The sequence below is a fragment of the Ostrea edulis genome, chromosome 2 (assembly GCF_947568905.1).
Source record: "Ostrea edulis chromosome 2, xbOstEdul1.1, whole genome shotgun sequence".
Lineage (NCBI taxonomy): Eukaryota > Metazoa > Mollusca > Bivalvia > Ostreida > Ostreidae > Ostrea > Ostrea edulis.
In genome coordinates, this window is record NC_079165.1 from 57,035,394 (window position 1) to 57,058,794 (window position 23,401).

The 23,401-nt window shown below is 32.4% G+C and overlaps 2 protein-coding genes across 6 annotated transcripts in view; one reads left to right on the forward strand and one right to left on the reverse strand.

The window, feature by feature from the left end:
* The window catches only part of LOC125681606 (triple functional domain protein-like), a 153,560-nt gene extending 149,301 nt beyond the window's left edge, over window positions 1–4,259 (reverse strand). For 4 of the 5 annotated variants that reach the window (XM_048921768.2, XM_056154525.1, XM_048921766.2 and 1 more), the window contains exons 1-3: window positions 4,061–4,259; window positions 3,005–3,079; window positions 596–710 (exon numbers count right to left, since the gene is read on the reverse strand). In XM_048921768.2, coding sequence (XP_048777725.2) covers window positions 596–710; window positions 3,005–3,079; window positions 4,061–4,127 — 257 coding nt within the window. In that variant the 5' untranslated portion in view covers window positions 4,128–4,259. The remainder of the gene's footprint in view (window positions 1–595; window positions 711–3,004; window positions 3,080–4,060) is intronic. The other variant, XM_056154524.1, reaches the window with a different exon arrangement.
* LOC125681608 (U6 snRNA-associated Sm-like protein LSm5) lies at window positions 4,251–16,226 on the forward strand. The gene is made up of 5 exons (XM_048921769.2): window positions 4,251–4,406; window positions 6,795–6,890; window positions 8,637–8,664; window positions 9,658–9,730; window positions 16,078–16,226. Exons 1-5 carry the CDS (start codon window positions 4,364–4,366, stop codon window positions 16,108–16,110), a joined length of 273 nt encoding a protein of 90 aa, XP_048777726.1. The 5' UTR covers window positions 4,251–4,363; the 3' UTR covers window positions 16,111–16,226.
* Window positions 16,227–23,401: the final 7,175 nt, after the last annotated feature.

Here is a 23,401-nt window from a genome sequence, read left to right on the forward strand (position 1 = left end):
AGTCGTACAATAAGACTTAAGGCTATTTTTTTATTGGTCCTTCATTAAAAATTACCAACAGGACCACCAAACCACCCATTTTTGACAAGTCTGGTATTCATGAAATCTACACATCTACATTGAAGTACACAAGTATATTGTGAATACTCTTTAACTTTACACACAAACTCTTAAAGGAACATAAACTGTCAATTAAGAGTAGACATAAAAGCTTTTTAATTCTGAACTGTTATTAAAATGTTGGAATATGATAAAAAAAAAAAAAAATGAAGAAAAGTAAATCTAAGAATGAAAAAAAAAGTGACCTCCAATCAGATGTTATGAAAACTATGTCAAATTTTCTCCGCAGTGAATTATTTACTCCTATAAAATAATGTTTTGGCCATTGCTTCTATACAAACAAAAGAAATTCCAATGTTAAAATTACAACAAAAGATTGCTAGATGTATGAACGCCAGCAGTGATATCTATGTACTGTAAAGCTGTTTTAGTCAATCTGGAAACAGTCAACAAGAATGACTTTCGACAGCTTTTGTCTTTTTAAAGATTTGAATGACACAAACAAAGTATCATGTAACTGATGAGATGTAATTACCTCGGAACACTAGCCAAATAGGTCATAAGACGTCTCAAGTCATCCGTGTCCAGTTTTTCTGGGTGGGTGAGAGAGGGAAACGTCAATATAGCCCCTCCTCGTCTATCTCTTCCACCTGAAGAAGGAAACGGAATGTATAATAATCAACTAATATTGCCCTACCACAGTTGTTTCTCAGTGTTTAATACCACAACTACACTCCCAAATGGGAGAATAACCCCCATCCCACGCCTGTCTCTCCCCATTTCTTTTCAAGGGACTGATTCACGATTTCCCCCAAAATTTTGTTTTTCACTTTTGATGATCAGAATCTACTGTCTAATGTGTTTAAAAGATTTCACACAAAAAATCAAGGTTATACATTATTACAGAAGCTCATTTTAGAGAGTTCATTTTTTTGTTTTGTAAACAAAGATTGCGGTATGTTATTGTTTACGAAATTTTCAAAGGAAATGGTTATCAATCTAAGTTTATTATATCTTTCACATTTCAAGCATTCTTCAGGTAAAATGTGTCATCTAAAAGTTAAAATTTATGACTATGCAAAATTTAGATGCTTTATATTACAAAATTAACATTTCACTGGTGTGTTTGTATATATGAAAAGACTCGAGTCTTTGTTTACATAACACAGATTTAAGGCTAAAATATTGCTTTTATTTTTGCATTCAAGGGTCAAAATGTTGGCTGTCAACATTAAATGAGTTATATTCTTAATGTTTCACATAAAAAAATAAAAATATTTTGTTCAAAAATCGTGAACCAGTCCAGTCCCTTTAAATATCTGATTATTTTTGCATAATCAACCCCCACAGAAATTTTAACACATAATTTCTGAGATATCAGCTCTTCTGTGATGGAGATACAATCAGTATTCTATTAAACATTTAGGTGAGTACAGTTTATATTTGTATTTTATATTACTAGTTTGAAGATGACAATAAAAGTTATGAAAGTATGAATTTTGTTTTAGATATTCATCAGTTGGTAGTGTACATTAAACCGACCACATCAAGAACAAATTGTTTAGATTAGACTATTAAATTAAGATGTAATTATTTGACACAATTTATACTTTTAACAGGGAAAAATGGTAAATTTCTATTTTTGATTGAAGTATTTTATTCTTAAATACACATGAATTTATCGAACTGTGTTTCCCTGCAGTTCAGTAGCAGTTAATAACCATCCTTTAGGCAATATTGAATGCAGCGATAAGCATTTGTACCCTCTGTGTGTGTATGAAAATCTATTTTGCATCTTACCATACATGAGAGTTAGTTCAACAAAAGGAAATAACTATTGGGCATCTAAAAAATATTCTATAAGGATTTTCTTGTACATTTCTTTACAAATATCTCAACATCCACTTTCTGTAAACTACTCTGACACACACTAGGTTATATTTAAAACATGTACAAGTTCATATTCTTGAACTATTTACAAGTACGCGATTTAAAAAAAAATCTCTTTGGGCCGTGAGAGCGGAGCTCTCCCTATAGGTAACACGTATATACATGTTTAAAAGGAAAATATAGAAAACTAATTAAAAATTAAACCATACGTACGGAATTTGAAATTTTGGTCCCAATGGCGGCGATTCGAATATTAGCGCGTGTACATGTATTTCTCCATTATGAATCTCGTCTACCCTAGTTCATGTCGTTCTGAGATGTTATATAAAATCCGTAAAAACATGTGAATCTTATTTTCTTAATCATATATAATCGCTCGTCGATTAACACGATTGTGCCATGTCTAAGTTGTCTCCTATGTTTGTAAATTTGCTAAATACCGACACTGAATATGATGTCACAATGACTATTTACATCAATTGCGTTATATTTTCCGTGTTCAATATATAGGCGGATCATATGTCCAAAATTAGGATGCTTTGATAAAGCTCTATCCCCGTGCTAACTTGGGGTTGTTTTTGGTCTTGCTTTTGGATATAGATACTAATGCCAATACTTTTTGCTTTGCCCTCAAACACGGTCACCCCGTAAGACATATTATCAGTGATGTTCTTGCTATCAACTACATGTAGTATTTCAATAAAAAAAATTCAAGTAGGCCCTACCTAATTCACATAAATTAAAAAAAAATCTGAGTATGTAACACCAGTCAAATTCACACCATGGCAACATATGATAAAAATTGAAATGAAACACCTATCATTTATACTTCATCTTCATAATCTTGCTTGGTCAGATTTATCAGCGAGTCATTCATTATCATGCACTGATATAAATTTCCCAAATGTTTAATTCATTCATCACTACCAATATCAATATATATTAAATATATATACAAAATTGTTTATGAGAACCATATTTTCAAAGTATAAACATAAATAAAGTTCTAACAAATAAAATACGATCTGCAATATTTACTATATATTTATATTACCTGAGAGATAGGCTACCCGTTCCCGTAAAATGGGCACAATATCTGCTGCCTTTAACCCATCTGTTCTTTTTCCTCCTGTAGAAGACAATTATTACATAACATATATGATAATATGTCATCATATTACTCCATGAAATCAGCAGCAAATCATGCAGTTTTTCCATACATCTAGTGCAAATCATTTGCAGTTCTGAACATGGTACAGTGCTGAACTTTGGCAGAATTTGTCTTTGTCTTGTAATATTCGGTGTCAAAGATCATATTCAGTATATTTGTCTGACTGGCTTGGTGTTTGTCATACACATGTAGAAATCTATATTGAAATGCTGATTTAATCATGAGGTCCATATTCTGCTTAACTTATACAGAATGCATGTTTAGAGTGCACTATAGTTGTACAACCAAAGAAAATCAAACTAATGAATACCACACATCTTGAAATATTTGAGTATATTAATGGTTTCATTCAATCTCTATAATTATATAAGAGTCAGTTTAACTTTACATGTTCACAAAATATTTCAGTATACTTGGACCCTTGCTTTCATACCTATACATATATGAACTATAGTTATCAGACACCAATCCACTGAACTTGAATTTGATGTTCTGATTATTAAATCTAAAGTCAAAAAGATATTAGGCCTATGTACTAAAAAAAAGTTTCTGCCTCGAACAGAGTATGTATAAAACACTATTACACATGTTTTTAACAAAAACAAGGAGAAAATCTAAGAAATCCCCCCAGATAAGAAATTAGGAGGAAGTAGAGATGAATCATAGAAGATAAGCTGGAAGACCTATTTTATACTCTGACCCATTTGGAAAATTCTCCTTCAAGCTGCTCCTTTATCTGACATATCAACCACCTATATTTCATTATTTTCAATGAATGTTATTCAGATTTGATCATTAATGAAAGAGAAAAATGGCAAAGGTTTGAGAGGAAATCATAAAACCGACATAGACTAATGATGCAGAGGCTGAGATACCAAAATACAAAATTCAGCATCTCAGTGCCACAAATAGATGCCTCAAAGACCAACAAAGATGTACCTGGTCGATAATAAAATTCAACATCTCGATCATTTAAACCTTCATTTGACTGCTCCTTCGAACTCATCTCTTAACTCCCAGCGAAGGCCAAGAAATCATGATGTAGATCTTTGCATCATTGTTTATTCCTGACATCTTTTGTCGGCCATGAATTCGTAATCATCGTACCCATTCGTTCAATATCGGAAATGTTCGTGAAATGTCGTCACCGGAAGTAGATACTTTCGGATTTTCGGATTTCTTTTATTCGGAATTTCTCTTCCATTATTATTGAATCTCACATGTGAACAGAGATTAGAGAAGATGACAACAACTTTTTCAAATCCCTCTCAACTTTTGCCTTTAGGTTTGTTTTTGCCAAACACACCTCGATGACTAATTTAAAACAGTTTTATTGTTAACTAGTCATTGTTCTGAACCTCAAATTCATGCTCCCAAATTTATATTTAAACTGATTTTGTATGCCTTTTTGTCCATCATGCCAGAAGTCTTTTAACAGTTTTTGACTTTTCTCAGAGAAGGCCAAGAAATTATGATGTAGATCTGAAATATAGTTTAAAACGATATATATTCCTTGTGAATATGCGGTATACATATATGTAGTACATAGAGCTTTGTTAATAAGATTTGAAAAGTCGTACTTAAAATTTAAAAAATATATAGAGCTTAGCCTGCATATATAATGCCACCTCTCCCTTGCCACTGTAGCAATATCTTGACTTAATCTGTGTAAATATGTATTAATGAGACATATATGCACCTTGTCATATAAATTTTATATAATTTGATGCACATTTTCAGTCTGCGAAATTAGCAGTAGTCCGAACGCCCGCGGCCAGTGATTTTCCTGTCTGACTTGTAAAATCCGCTTGACAACAAGTCCGACTGGCTTGTAAAAAAAAATTACCCGTCCGAGTTTTAATTTGACAATCGGAAGTAAATTAATATTACGCGCATGCTCAAGTCATATAATTAGAATAACTCGCCCCAAACAAAGTCATTCGTCCCATTAATTATGCATCTTCACTCTGTCTGTTTCGGATTTGTCTTGAAAATTATTCAGATTTCCCATGCGTATAATTTACTTTCATTTTCGGGCAAGTGAAATTCAGTTCGGGCATGTGGATTTCATGAAAATGGTTGCCCGAATGGCTTGTCGTTTGCAAATCTTAATATCATTGACTGCATTTTCAGGTGGTTTTGACCATTGAAAATGGTGCTGCACCAAGCACCTGTAGCTAAATTCATAAATTAATACCCAATGAATATGAATGTCACACAATGAAAGTATTAGTCTGGGGTTTTGGGGTGGTTTTTTTTGGTTTTTTGGTCTTCTGACTTAATATAATTAAAGGATAACCCAATATAATTAGATGATGTAAAATGATATGGATGTGGTTCTACATATGGGACCATTTATTTAGAATTTTACTAAAGTTTCATGTCCTGGGGAGAATTAATTTGTCTGTGATTCTTTCTGGTCATGTAAATCATATAATTGCAGTGGCATGAGAAATATTAATTCAATGCAAAGTAGTTATGATTATGTAATAATTCAAATGCGGATGAGTCTATCCATTTAGGACCTCTTGATGCAGAAACGACTGTATCACACCACACCCAGACAAGTTAAAACCCCTCACAAGTGATATACATCAACAGTAAAGATCTGTTGTTCCAAAGTTACATAAATTCTGTAGAATTTATACTTTAGCTCGTTTACTTAATGATAAGGTCTTAGTATTTCTAACGGGTTTACATTTCCTGGTTTCTTGGGAAGTTGGGCTGTCACAGGAACGGTCATATGTGCTCTATGTTGACATAGCACAGGTTTTTGATCTGAACCTTAGAAATCTGTATAAACCTTTTGTTGTTCATCTGTAAGTTTTATCCAAAGGTCATCCTCTTTACCAAATTTTGAATTCGATGATCCTAGGGGATAAGGGTTTGGTTCCAGGGTGAAGCCAAAATTATTATAATGATTATTGTCTCTTTCATTGGAAAGGATGTACCAAAATTGTTAATTTCGCAACCCCAGGGTTTTCACTCTAGGATGGTCCAAATTAGTCATATCGTGTTAATGTTACATATATTATATTATGTAAAGCCTATCATCAGTATAGGCACTTTTGAGGGCATTTGAATGCATCTTGTTTTATACTGTTGCTGATTATTAGAATTTAGCTTAGATAGTCAAAACAGGAAATTATTTGTAGATTTTGTAGCCCTTGGGACTAGTGATACATTTATTACTCAGGTACAGGGTTGGGCGGTTAAAACCGCCCCTGGTTTTAACCAGTGGTTTTAACCGTCCTGGTCAATACTCCCCAAGTGGTCAATAATGGTCAATTGTGATTTAAACTGTCCATTTTCCTATTTTTGTACATTTCTTGCGAAGATAAAGATAAATTAAACATTTAAAATAAATAACACAGACTATAATGACCAAATAATTTTCAATCGACCAGTATTAACCAGTATTGACCGGTTTTAACCAGTATTGACCACCAGCCCGGTCAATACTCATATTGACCACTTTTTTGCCAACCCTGCATCAGGTGACTGATAAGGCTTGTGGACCCCTCGTTTTTCAAAACAATTGTTATGATGTTTAATATACATATATGTTTTTGAATATTTTACTAAGTATGCATGTAGGTTTAGATATTTGAATTATTTAGTAATATCGCTTACTTTTGCATATAAATGTATTTTTATTATTTTAATTTTTCAGAGTTGGTGGATAAATGTATTGGATCTCGCATTCACATCATTATGAAGAATGACAAAGAAATTGTAGGAATATTACTGGGTTTTGATGATTATGTCAGTATCCTTTTGTTTTTGTCTCTTGTCATGAATATGTCATTTTCACCACTCTTACAGAACAAAATCACAGATAAAGATGAATGGTTAATAGTGTCATATTTTCATCTTTTGCACGCAGTCAAAAGTTATCATGGTGTCATGTATTGAATTGGGGATTTTGCCACTATCAACGTAAAGAGCTGGCTTGCTTCATGATTTGGGCTTCAAATAATGACTTTCATCCATAGCTAGCACTACATAAACAGATATGACTACCAGTTCCTTTTTGGTTACAAGAACCCACTACACAGCTGTTTAGCTTCAGCTGATTTTATGCATAACAGTTTCTGAAAATAGTCAAAATTGTCCTGTAGGCTTATATAAACCTGGAAAAAGAGATTACATATTGTTTAAACTTGCAAGTTCTTTTTCAGTTTCTGAAAAAAGTTTTTTATAAAGGTATTCAATGTATAACAAAAGGAGACTGAACAATTTTGAATAATATAAATAAAAATAAATGTTTATTGTTAAATATTAAAGGGACTGATTCACGATTTTACCCAAAATTTTGTTTTTCACTTTTAATGATCAAAATCTACTGTCTAATGTGTTTGAAAGATTTCGCATGAAAATTAAGGTGATACATCATCACAGAAGCTCAATTTAGAGAGTTTATTATTTGTTTTGTAAACAAAGATTGCAGTATGCTATTGTTTATGAAATTTTCAAAAGAAATGGATATCGATCTAAGTATTATTATATCTTTCACATTTCAAGCATTTTTGGAGTGAAATGTGTCATCTAAAAGTTAAAATTTGTGACTATGCAAAATTAAGATGCATTATATTACAAAATCAATATTTCACTTGTTTGTTTGTTTACATAAAAAGACTCAAGTCTTTGTTTACATAACACATATTTAAGGCTAAAATATTACTTTTATTCTTGCATTCAGAAGGTCAAAATTTTGGCTGCCAACATTAAATGAGCTATATTTCTAATGTTTAACATCAAAAATGAAAAATATTTTTATCAAGAATCGTGAACCAGTCCCTTTAAGGAAAGTGAAGTTTAAATTCACATGATTGGTAAATGATTAGAAGCCAGTCTTTGCATTTGAGACTTTTTGGAAGAGTTTTCTGCCCTTGGTAAAAATAAGAAAATCTAATTTTTTAAAAGTATGTGCAATAAATGATTTATTTTAAATTTTCATAAAGATTATGGAATATTTTACCAAGAGATTCGTTTGAAAATATAGTTTCTCTTTAAAATATTTTGATAAAACATGCTCTTCCTGTAGACTTCAATGTAAAATTCTTGTTAATATGTATCAAGTAGTAATCATTATTTTATAAGTCCCTATGTTGGGATATTTTTCTTCAAAGAACTCTTCAAAATGATACTATGATTTTAAAAGACCCACCATCTATGTATTAGATATGAAATATGATCATTATTGACTACCTTCATTTCTCTTCAGTTTGTTTGTTAGAATCACTCTCCATCTGTGTATCATATGTCATGTACCGTTTTTCCACACCCGAGACTACTGCACAAGTTTACCAAGGAACTGATTCTTCTTGTACTTCTGAGTTTCTCTTTATTTACCTACAATAAAGCTCTACTGACTGGAAGTAAAATAATGTGGATAAATTTGGTAAACAATTCCATATCACAAAATCAAAACATGTTTTTGTTTGTTTTACTATTTGTTATAGTATTTATAAATTTAAGATATAGTGGAGTTTTCAACCCTAACTTCGAATAGATATGGTGCTAGAAGATGTCACAGAATTGTAAGTACAAAATAAATGGGAAAAAATGTATTCTAAGTAACGTTTATTCAGCATTTGCTGTGTGTAAATTTACAGTTTTCACATGTATTCCATACATTATTGTATTCCTTACATTAAAAAAAAGTGTTTGCCATACATACTCACCTGGTACGTGAAGATTTACATTCTATACACACTCACCTGGTACGTGAAGATTTACATTCTATACACACTCACCTGGTACATGAAGATTTACATTCTATACACACTCACCTGGTACATGAAGATTACATTCCGTACACACTCGCCTGGTACATGAAGATTTACATTCTATACATACTCGCCTGGTACATGAAGATTACATTCTATACATACTCGCCTGGTATATGAAGATTACATTCTATACATACTCGCCTGGTACATGAAGATTTACATTCTATACACACTCACCTGGTACATGAAGATTACATTCCGTACATACTCGCCTGGTATATGAAGATTTACATTCTATACATACTCACCTGGTACGTGAAGATTTACATTTCTTTAAATTAACTGGTTGCTGTTGTAAACTCATGCACGTGTGCATTACTTTGATGTGAACAGTGAATCATGGCATCAAGAAAAAGAAAAAATGTAGTCATCCAGGTCAACAGAATAAACCATTATACAGGATTAGGTGCAGTTTGAAACACATTAAATTTTCCTACTTTATGTGTGTTGACGTCTGAAATAGTCATGTGTCTGTCTTATGAATATGCAATACAGATGGCTGAGTGACATGTGCATTTATTTGTAAACACTGATTTAACATCAAAACAGTTGTAATGATATCAGGCATGTTGGATATCCTATTGAATACGTATTGATAAATGCGACAAGATACCTATATTTTTATCAAGTGGACTTTGTTGAAACATTAGACCATATAATTATACAATACATTTTGTAGTAAGGAAATACTGCATCAAAAGCATGCTTTACTCTTTTCAAAGAAATTTTTTTTATCAACAGTGAGAGCACCCCAGAGGGAAGAAGAGTTACAAAATTGGATCAGATTTTGTTAAATGGAAACAACATAACAATGGTGAGTGATGAAAATTTTGCAAAATTTGAATATGTGGAGATCTTTCACATCACGCACAATATACCAAACTACCACTCACATCACATACAATATACCAAACTATCACTACACATCACACACAATATACCAAATTATCACTACACATCATATACAATATACCAAACTATCACTACACATCACATACAATATACCAAACTATCTCTACACATCACACACAATATACCAAACTATCATATCACATACAATATACCACACTATCACTACACATCACATACAATATACCAAACTATCACTACACATCACATACAATATACCAAACTATCACTACACATCACACACAATATACCAAACTATCATATCACATACAATATACCACACTATCACTACACATCACACACGATATACAAAACTATCACTACACATCACATACAATATACCAAATTATCACTATATATACAATATACCAAACTATCACTATATATACAATATACCAAACTATCACTACACATCACACACAATATACCAAACTATCACTACATATCACATACAATATACCAAACTATCACTACACATCACACACAATATACCAAACTATCACTACACATCACACACAATATACCAAACTATCACTACATATCACATACAATATACCAAACTATCACTACACATCACACACAATATACCAAATTATCACTACACATCATATACAATATACCAAACTATCACTACACATCACATACAATATACCAAACTATCTCTACACATCACACACAATATACCAAACTATCATATCACATACAATATACCACACTATCACTACACATCACATACAATATACCAAACTATCACTACACATCACATACAATATACCAAACTATCACTACACATCACACACAATATACCAAACTATCATATCACATACAATATACCACACTATCACTACACATCACACAGAATATACAAAACTATCACTACACATCACATACAATATACCAAATTATCACTATATATACAATATACCAAACTATCACTATATATACAATATACCAAACTATCACTACACATCACACACAATATACCAAACTATCACTACATATCACATACAATATACCAAACTATCACTACACATCACACACAATATACCAAACTATCACTACACATCACATACAAAATACCAAACTATCATATCACATACAATATACCAAACTATCACTACAAATCACATACAAAATACCAAACTATCACTACATATCACATACAATATACCAAACTATCACTACACATCACATACAAAATACCAAACTATCACTACACATCATATACAATATACCAAACTATCACTACACATCACATACAATATACCAAACTATCACTACATATCACATACAATATACCACACTATCACTACACATCACATACAAAATACCAAACTATCATATCACATACAATATACCAAACTATCACTACACATCACATACAATATACCACACTATCACTACACATCACATACAAAATACCAAACTATCACTACACATCACACACAATATACCAAACTATCACTACACATCACATACAATATACCAAACTATCACTACACATCACATACAATATACCAAATTATCATATCACATACAATATACCACACTATCACTACACATCACATACAATATACCAAACTATCATATCACATATAATATACCACACTATCACTACACATCACATACAAAATACCAAACTATCACTACACATCACATACAATATACCAAACTATCATATCACATACAATATACCACACTATCATATCACATACAATATACCAAACTATCACTACACATCACATACAATATACCAAACTATCACTACACATCACATACAGTATACCAAATTATCATATCACATACAATATACCACACTATCACTACACATCACATACAATATACCAAACTATCATATCACATACAATATACCACACTATCACTACACATCACATACAAAATACCAAACTATTACTACACATCACATACAATATACCAAACTATCACTACACATCACACACAATATACCAAACTATCACTACACATCACATACAATATACCAAACTATCACTACACATCACATACAATATACCAAACTATCACTACACATCACACACAATATACCAAACTATCACTACACATCACATACAATATACCAAACTATCACTACACATCACATACAGTATACCAAATTATCATATCACATACAATATACCACACTATTACTACACATCACATACAAAATACCAAACTGTCACTACACATCACACATAATATACCAAACTATCACTACACATCACACACAATATACCAAACTATCACTACACATCACATACAGTATACCAAATTATCATATCACATACAATATACCACACTATCACTACACATCACATACAATATACCAAACTATCATATCACATACAATATACCACACTATCACTACACATCACATACAAAATACCAAACTATCACTACACATCACATACAATATACCAAACTATCATATCACATACAATATACCACACTATCACTACACATCACATACAATATACCAAACTATCACTACACATCACATACAATATACCAAATTATCATATCACATACAATATACCACACTATCACTACACATCACATACAATATACCAAACTATCACTACACATCACATACAGTATACCAAATTATCATATCACATACAATATACCACACTATCACTACACATCACATACAATATACCAAACTATCATATCACATACAATATACCACACTATCACTACACATCACATACAAAATACCAAACTATCACTACACATCACATACAGTATACCAAACTATCATATCACATACAATATACCACACTATCACTACACATCACATACAATATACCAAACTATCATATCACATACAATATACCACACTATCACTACACATCACATACAATATACCAAACTATTACTACACATCACACACAATATACCAAACTATCACTACACATCACACACAATATACCACACTATCACTACACATCACATACAGTATACCAAACTATCATATCACATACAATATACCACACTATCACTACACATCACACACAATATACCACACTATCACTACACATCACATACAATATACCAAACTATCACTACACATCATATACAATATACCAAACTATCACTACACATCACACACAATATACCAAACTATCACTACACATCACACACAATATACCACACTATCACTACACATCACATACAATATACCAAACTATCACTACACATCACACACAATATACCAAACTATCACTACACATCACATACAATATACCAAACTATCACTACACATCACACACAATATACCACACTATCACTACATATCACATACAATATACCAAACTCACTACACATCACATACAATATACCAAACTATCACTATATATACAATATACCAAACTGTCACTACACATCACACACAATATACCAAACTATCATATCACATACAAAATACCAAACTATCATATCACATACAATATACCACACTATCACTACACATCACATACAAAATACCAAACTATCACTACACATCACACACAATATACCAAATTATCACTGCACATCATATACAATATACCAAACTATCACTACATATCACATACAAAATACCAAACTATCATATCACATACAATATACCACACTATCACTACACATCACACACAAAATACCAAACTATTACTACACATCACATACAATATACCAAACTATCACTACATATCACATACAATATATATATATTATTTCTACAGTAACTTGATCCGAAGAGTCGGATCACGACAAGTGCAGATCATCAGATCACACGAGACGCGAAGTGTCGAGTTTGATCTGATGACCCGCGCCTGTCAACGAGACGTGATCCAACTCTTCGGATCAAGTTACTGTAGTAATGATAAATTTATTATATACTCCCTTATGAATTTTAAATCCACATTTATAAGATAATAAATGTAATCCAAATTATCAAAAACACAGACATACCATGAAAATTATGTTTTGTGTACGCAGTTTCGTTTGTGACGTGGTCAATATTTTCCACAAATAACGTTGCGTTGATGCATTGTGACGGCATCAGTTTCAGAGGATACTGATACGGAATCAGAAAACCACAGTGTGGTGATCCGGAAAACCAGATCAAACGCTGTGAAATCCACAGTATCAAAGAACGATACATTGATGGGTATATAATAAACCAAATTATCACTACACATCACATACAATATACCAAACTATCACTACACATCACATACAATATACCAAACTATCACTACACATCACATACAATATACCAAATTATCAGTACACATCACACACAATATACAAAACTATCACTATATATACAATATACCAAATTATCACTACACATCACATACAATATACCAAACTATCTCTACACATCACATACAATATACCACACAATCACTACACATCACATACAATATACCAAACTATCACTACACATCACACACAATATACCAAACTATCACTACACATCATATACAATATACCAAATTATCACTACACATCACATACAATATACCAAATTATCACTACACATCACACACAATATACCAAACTATCACTACACATCATATACAATATACCACACTATCACTACACATCACATACAATATACCAAATTATCACTACACATCACATACAAAATACCAAACTATCTCTACACATACAATATACTAAATTATTATACCTCAGAATGTTTTTGCTACATAAATGTTAAGTGAATAAACTTGCTATTTCTTCTGGATAATGCTATCTGTGAAATAGTTTTTTAACTATCTGCCCTAGGGAAATAGTCTCGAAATTATTTACCGGATGCTATATTTTGCTGCGTTTTCTTTTCTGTGATGTCAAAGTCTGATAACTGTAATTAGTTTACCACTCAGATCACCTCGGTCGATTCCATCTAATGCCGAATGTTAGTTTACTTCACTTTGGTATGTCTGACACACGTAAAGTCTACTTTGGTATAATAAAACACCTATTTACTGGCTGCGCCTTAGGGAAATAGTTGCTGTCTGGGGGGACAATAAACTTGCTATTGTCCTCATAGCCAGTAAATAGGTGTATACTATCATCATCATATGGATTACTGTTCTGAAACTATAAACACATACATATACATGTGTCAGTTTGGAGATAAAAGATAATGTGTATATCATATTGTCAATTAATTAAAACAATTATAGATAAATATTCTAAAAAGTGAATTTTCTTTGTTTTTTATTTTAAAAGTAAATGTTGAGGTTTAAAATGGCTGCTTTAATTGCTTGTTGTAAAAAAAAGTCAAGGAAAAATCTCCTGGAAATGACCCCCATTCTGCTGCATTTTGGAGGCCGATCTCCTGGTTTGGATCCAAAACTGTAACACATATGAGGGTTGTCCCAAAAAGTCGTAGACAATGTCAATAACTCGTTTATTCGTTAGAAAAAAAATATTTAATTTTCTTTTGTAATTTAAAAGCATCATTTTGGAGTTTTGTTTACAAAGTTTCATAATAATATCTTTTTTCGTAATGATGTAGAACACAAATAAAAAACATATGATCATAGCTGTCGGCGCACAAACTTAATTTTCGTCCATTACATGACGCTATTTACTTTCAGGATTTCGCGGATTTTTTTCCCTTTTTTATGGCCTTCCCATTTTCGGTTCTTATGTCATTCCCTTCACAAATATCTTGTGCCATTTAAACACTAATGCCCCGCTAACATTCTGGTGATCTGATGTGCTTTCCATCTCGTGTTACTTTGAGTGGGGGTCAAACAATGGCCTACATAATATTCTCTCGTGCACCAAGAATGGTGTTGACGTCATATCGCGCAAATTTTATTACAGGTATGTTTATAAATTACATCACTTCTCTGCCGGTTATGATGTCCTTCAGTTATAAAACCAGTATATTATGCGAAAAAGATAGCTGATTTCATTGATTTCAATTTGAATGCGATATATCTAATATGAAACTATTTGCTTTCATTTAAATCAGTGGTACAAAGAAAATATCTACTCATTTTTGTACGTGCACCAACAATGCAGATATATATATTTTTATTCAGTAACATCCCATTTATCTCTTTTATTATTTATTTCAAATTTTATATTTTTGTTTAGAATAAGTAAAAGTTTTCTCATGTAAAAAATGTTTTGGATTTGATGCGTATTTTGAAAATTATTAACATTGTCTACGACTTTTTGTGACAACCCTCGTATATGTATGATTTAAAACTTCTTAATGTTCTTTTGCAGTTGGTTCCTGGAGGGGAAGGTCCAGAAACATAAGGGATTTTTTACCATTTTATCGGAGGCAGACATCACTCACATGCCATTACCATTCATCTAGAAACTTATTGTCACCATTACATACTTTATAGTTAATAAAAAAAAATGTAATTAAATTTCATTTGTTTTGTTTTGCTATTATTATCGATTAACCACTATGATAAAAAATACAGAAAACTAAAAAGTTTTTAAAATCTACTTTGTTGCAATCAAGACAGCAAAATTAGACAGGGGCATAACTGCCAGCATGCTGTGGTGTGCACATTGTTTTATCCAAAGAAATTGAAATAATAAAAATGATAATAAACAAGTAAATATAAGTAACATGAATATTCATCTAACAACCTTGTTTTATCTTTTCATACTTCTATTATTTTGAAAGTATTAAAGAGTCGATATCACTGATGTTAGTGTGTAATAATTGTATGCTGCCTGCATGGGCATTTGTAAACTGTTGTTAATCATGTTTTCTCACAAGATTTGTATGACAGTGTTTGTCTAGTCAGTGATGGGACTGTGATTACTGCTAGGCTTCTTTTTTGTCAATACAAAATCTAAAATGCAGGAACATGGAGGAGTTTGTATTCCATTGTGGACAACCCTTGCGGTCTCCTTTTTGCCCAGACAGATGAGAGACCGTGTCCAAATAACATACTCTGTCCTGCAGGTGGAAATAGCACGGATGCTGAAGAATTTTGTTATAAGTTTTGGGGATATATGTAGCCACCTTGCTGAGAAGAAACTACCAAGTTTGACCCTTTCATGTAAAAGATCTTGTTTCCTTTTTACATGTATGAAAAATTACATTATCACAAAGAAATCTAGGTCAATGGCTTGATGGGGATCCAGGTAGCATTTGATTTGATCTATTTTAACTTCCAGCTTTGTTAGCTTCTCTGAGCTGTAAGCTGAAGTGAGCTTTTCTGATCACTGTTTGTCCATAGTCTTTGTAATCATCTCTAAACTTTACACATTTTCAACTTCTCTTGAATCACAGGGCAATTTCAACCAAACTTTGATACAGCACAGGGCATCCTTTCATAAAGGGAATTAAAAATTCAATTGTTCAAATGAAGGGTCATGCCTCCTTTCAAGGGGAGAATAGTGTAAATTTTAAATTGTTCAAATCATGGCCCCAGGAATAGGATTGGGTAACGATAGGGAATCAAAGTTTTACATATGCAGATTCAAGTTTGTTCAAATCACTCTCCCCCCCCCCCCCCCCCACCACCACCACCACCACCACCACCAGGTAAGGGTGGTGAAAGTTTTTCATAAGAAAATATAATTCTCCTGAGCAGCTGGGCCAGGGTTTGTCATGGTCATGTTTTGCAAGCATCCTCATGTAGTGCAGATTCAAGTTGATTCAATTTGTGGCCATGGCCGAAATAGGGGATCAAAGGTTTACGTGGTATTATAGGGGTATTATACATGGTAATATAGGACGGGAATCTTCTCAGAAAACAGCATAGCCATGATTAATCAAATGAATATGCAAATTTTCTCAGGTAGTGCAGATTTTTACGTAAGCGATAGGTGCCAGGGTATAGAATTAATATTTATTTAACTGGCGGCCCCCACTTAATTTAATTGGCGGCCGCCACTTATTATCTGGCGGCCGTCATATAAATTAACTGGTGACCGCCGGTTATTTTATCCGGCGGCCTCCATATAAATTAACTGGCGGCCGCCAGTTATTTTATCTGGCGGCTGCCACTTAATTTAAATATGGCGGCTGCCAATTGCGAAAACAATGTAATTCGTGTCGTTGAGTGATTATTTTGGAGAGATTTAGAATAGTACGCAAACACGCAGCATCGTTTTTCAAAGTGTATAGGGACAGTCGGAGGAGAAATTGTCTTCTACAATTGTTAACAAAGTAGAAAAGGAACCTAAAATGTCTTTTGCCCAAACTTCCTACTCCTAAATTGGAGGGAGGGGGCTCCGTTCATCCTTCAATTGATTAGTTAATTCATTGTTACATTTTTACCATTCATTACTACCACCAAAAGAGTGGGGTGGGGGCCAATTCGCCAATTAATCTTCACATGTGAAAATAACTTAGTTTGCATGTGAAAATAACAGAAATTGAACGTTGTCAAAAAAATGAAGGGTCAGCCCTGTGATTCTACGTATTTAACAGTACAATCGAAAAACAATAATTTAATGCTCTTAATTGTATATATATCACATACATATTACTGGGGAGGGATTGCACCCCTTTCATTTTGAGATAGAGAAAGAGAGAGGAGTTTGAATAACTGGCGACAGCCATATAAATTATTTAAATTCAGTGGCGGCCGCCATATAAATTAAGTGGCAGCCGCCAGTGAATTTATCTGGCGGCCGCCATATAATTAACTGGCGGCCGCCACATAAATTAACTGGCGGCCGCCAGATAGTAAGTGGCGGCCGCCAGATAAATTAAGTGGTGGGTTGAGGGTTGGTGGTGCCACATCAGGGGATTAAACTTTTACATCACAAACGCATGGGATTTTTTTCTTTTCAGATACAGCAGGACATGATCAATTATTTGGATATGCAAATGTAGCGGTCAGCCGGGTTTGATTGCTGGTGGCCAGTTACATATGTAGCTCGGTAGACCACCCGACTAGAGATTCAGGGGGCTTGGGTTCGAATCCCTGTCTGGTCTGTTACATTTTCTGCCTTCATGTTACATTTGGTACAGATAACCACCTCTGGCCTTGCAGGTGAAAACCTCACAGGGGCAAAAAGAATCTGAGTTGATGTTTTCAAGTGTGAAAGGAGGGAGGAATGTAGTGGTCAGCCAGTTCCGATCACCGGTGGCCAGATAGCTCAGTTTGTAGTACACCTGGCAAGAGATTCATGGAGCCTGGGTTCAAATCTCAAGTAGTGTAGATTCAAGATTTGTTCAAATAATATCCCACGGAGGGGGAGGGGGTAGAATGGGACCTCAGTAAAGCAGTAGGACCAGGAGTAGTCATATTTTAATTATGTAAGCATCCTTATGTAGTACAGATTCAGGTTTGCTCAAATCAATGCCCCAGGGGTAGGTTTGGACCACAACATGGATTTAGATTAAAATGGGGAGAAACCTTTTTCAAGAACAGGCCCATGATTAATAAACAAGCCTTCTAATATAATGCAGATCCATGTTTCATCAAATCATGACCCCTAGCTGGGGCTAGGATGGGACTTACTTATAGACATCAAGGTTTTATTGAGAATATATAGGAGATTTTAATAAAAAAAAAAATATATCATATTTAAAATGTGCAAATTTTTCCAAATATTGTGGATTCAAATTTCTTTTAGCTCATCTCAGCTGAAAGCTCAAGTGAGCTTATCTGATCACCTTTTGTCTGTCATCCGTCCGTGGTCTGTCCATCTGTAAACTTTTCACATTTTCATCTTTTCCAGAACCACTGGGCCAATTTCATTCAAACTTGGTGCAAATCATCCTTGGGTAAAGAAAATGCACATGTGTTCAAATGAAGGTCCATGCCCCCCTTCAAAGGGGGATAATCACAAAAATGCAAAGATAGGGTGGATCATTTAAAAATCTTCTCGAGAACCACTGGACCAGAAGAGCTGAAATTTACATGAACGCTTCCTCACATAGTGCAGATTCAAGTTTATTAAAATACAGGCGTAGCATGGGGACACAATAGGGGATAACAGTTTTACAATGGAATATAAAGGGAAAATCTTCAAAAATCTTGATCTCAAGAACCACTACCTGGTCAGAAAAGTGGAAATTTACATGAAAACTTCCTGATATAGTGCAAATTCAAGTTTATAAAAAGCATGGCACCTGAGGGTAGGGTGGGACCACAATACGGGATCAACTTTTTTTTAAAAAAATTAAAATCTTTAAAAATTTTCTTTTCAAAAATCACAGGGCCAGAAAAGTGGAAATTTACATGAAAGCTTCCTGACATAGAGTAGATTCAAGTTTTTGCTTTTCAAAATCCCCGGGGGTAGGATGGGGCCACAATAGGGGATCAAATTTTTTATGGGAATAAACATTGATAAAAATCTTTTTAAAATCACAACAGCTGAACAATGGCAGGGCCAAGGTGATTCAGATAAGCGATGTGGCCCATGAGCCTCTTGGTTTTTTGGGTTGTTGTTGTTGTTGTTTTTTTGCTTTGTTTTTCAAAATGTGCCTGAGGTTATGGAATTAAAATCGTGGATCAAATTACACGATACATAAATACAGAAAAAGAAACTTCCCTAAAACAAGGCCATGTTAATTAGTATTGAATTTGGAGTATTCCTATGTTGTCTATATTTAGGGCCATGTTTTGACAAAGAATCATTTTCAATGTATACTTTTCAAAAATGTATATTTAGCTACAGAGAAAAAGTGACATAATGCAGAATAGTCGGTATTCATGGAAATCCATACTAATAAACTGGTTTATTGTTAAAGGAATCCAAGTCAAAAATTGTGTGGTAATTATCTCTTGCAACATGCTTCAATGAATGTGGTAAGAATGTTTCTGATTATAGTTTAGCATGTGGTGCTCTGTTTCTTTAATGTTTTAATGAAAAGAGAAAACCTACATTTATGTGAAACTGTAATGCATATCTTAGACCTTGAAGAATATGTTTGATTTCAATAACGAAAGTATTTGAAGCGCAGTATCCTGCACTTTTGGGATGGACTCATGATAGTTTATGTTATTGTCATCTGATAAGGAAAAGGGTCATTCAGATTGCTTCAGATTTGTTTTTATATTGAGATATCATTTTATTGTTGATTTCACAAAATGTAAGTTATATCACACCTTGTATATAAATATGAATAATGTGTGATGCCATAGTCACCTCATTATTCGCATTTCTTTATTGGCATACTAGTTATGAAAACAAGATTCACAAATACGTCAAAGACAACCTTTTGTTGTTTTTTCAGGTCACCTGAATCACTCAGATGACCTATTGAGGTTGGTAGTTGTCCATTATGCTTTATCATTTAAACATAATCAATCTTCTCTGAAAGTACATAGCCATTTTTATGACTGCCATGAAATGGTCAGAGCATAGTGTTACCTGATCGTCGGTTACCCGGTTGATGACTCTTCAGGAACAAAGTTTAATCAACCATAAATATCCGACAATGAGTGTTATCCCTTCATTCTATCATTCCGTCACAGTTTTCTGGACTTTTTTGTTTTTTGTTGTGAGCAAATATTTAGTATAAATTTATTTAGAGATCAAGTTTGATTTTCATGTCGACTGACTTATTCTTACCAAAGTTATGACCTTTAGACTTTGAAAATGTCTAACTATTTTTGGTATGTCTCTTTATTTGATGACTCGCTTGTATGGTAATTACGTCTATTTATATTGATGAATTCGTTGTATTTTTGGTATGTTTCTTTATATTGATGACTTGCTTGTATTTTTGGTAATTATGTCAACTTGATTGTATTTTTGGTATGTTTCTTTATATTGATGACTTGATTGTATTTTTGGTATGTCTCTGTATATTGATGACTTGATTGTATTTTTGGTATGTGTCTTTATATTGATGACTTGATTGTATTTTTAGTATGTCTCTTTATATTGATGACTTGATTGTATTTTTGGTATGTCTCTGTATATTGATGATTTGATTGTATTTTTGGTATGTGTCTTTATATTGATGACTTGATTGTAATTTTGGTATGTCTCTGTATATTAATGACTTGATTGTATTTTTGGTATGTCTCTTTATATTGATGACTTGATTGTATTTTTAATAATTATGTCTCTTTATATTGATGACTTGATTGTATTTTTGGTATGTCTCTTTTTATTGATGACTTGATTGTATTTTTGGTATGTCTCTGTATATTGATAACTTGATTATATTTTTAGTATGTCTCTGTATATAGATGACTTGATTGTATTTTTGGTATGTCTCTGTATATTGATGACTTGATTGTATTTTTGGTATGTCTCTGTATATTGATGACTTGATTGTATTTTTGGTATGTCTCTTTATATTGATGACTTGATTATATTTTTAGTATGTTTCTTTATATTGATGACTTGATTGTATTCTTAGTATGTTTCTTTATATTGATGACTTGATTATATTTTTAGTATGTCTCTTTATATTGATAACTTGATTGTATTTTTGGTATGTGTCTTTATATTGATAACTTGATTGTATTTTTGGTATGTCTCTGTATATTGATGATTTGATTATATTTTTAGTATGTTTCTTTATATTGATGACTTGATTGTATTCTTAGTATGTTTCTTTATATTGATGACTTGATTATATTTTTAGTATGTCTCTTTATATTGATAACTTGATTGTATTTTTGGTATATCTCTGTATATTGATGACTTGATTGTATATTTGGTATGTCTCTTTATATTGATGACTTGATTGTATTTTTGGTATGTCTTTGTATATTGATGACTTGATTGTATTTTTGGTATGTTTCTTTATATTGATGACTTGATTGTATTTTTGGTATGTCTCTTTATATTGATGACTTGATTGTATTTTTGGTATGTCTCTGTATATTGATGACTTGATTGTATTTTTGGTATGTCTCTGTATATTGATGATTTGATTGTATTTTTGGTATGTCTCTGTATATTGATGACTTGATTGTATTTTTGGTATGTCTCTTTTTATTGATGACTTGATTGTATTTTTGGTATGTCTCTGTATATTGATAACTTGATTATATTTTTAGTATGTCTCTGTATATAGATGACTTGATTGTATTTTTGGTATGTCTCTGTATATTGATGACTTGATTGTATTTTTGGTATGTCTCTGTATATTTATGACTTGATTGTATTTTTGGTATGTCTCTTTATATTGATGACTTGATTATATTTTTAGTATGTTTCTTTATATTGATGACTTGATTGTATTCTTAGTATGTTTCTTTATATTGATGACTTGATTATATTTTTAGTATGTCTCTTTATATTGATAACTTGATTGTATTTTTGGTATGTGTCTTTATATTGATAACTTGATTGTATTTTTGGTATGTCTCTGTATATTGATGATTTGATTATATTTTTAGTATGTTTCTTTATATTGATGACTTGATTGTATTCTTAGTATGTTTCTTTATATTGATGACTTGATTATATTTTTAGTATGTCTCTTTATATTGATAACTTGATTGTATTTTTGGTATATCTCTGTATATTGATGACTTGATTGTATATTTGGTATGTCTCTTTATATTGATGACTTGATTGTATTTTTGGTATGTCTTTGTATATTGATGACTTGATTGTATTTTTGGTATGTTTCTTTATATTGATGACTTGATTGTATTTT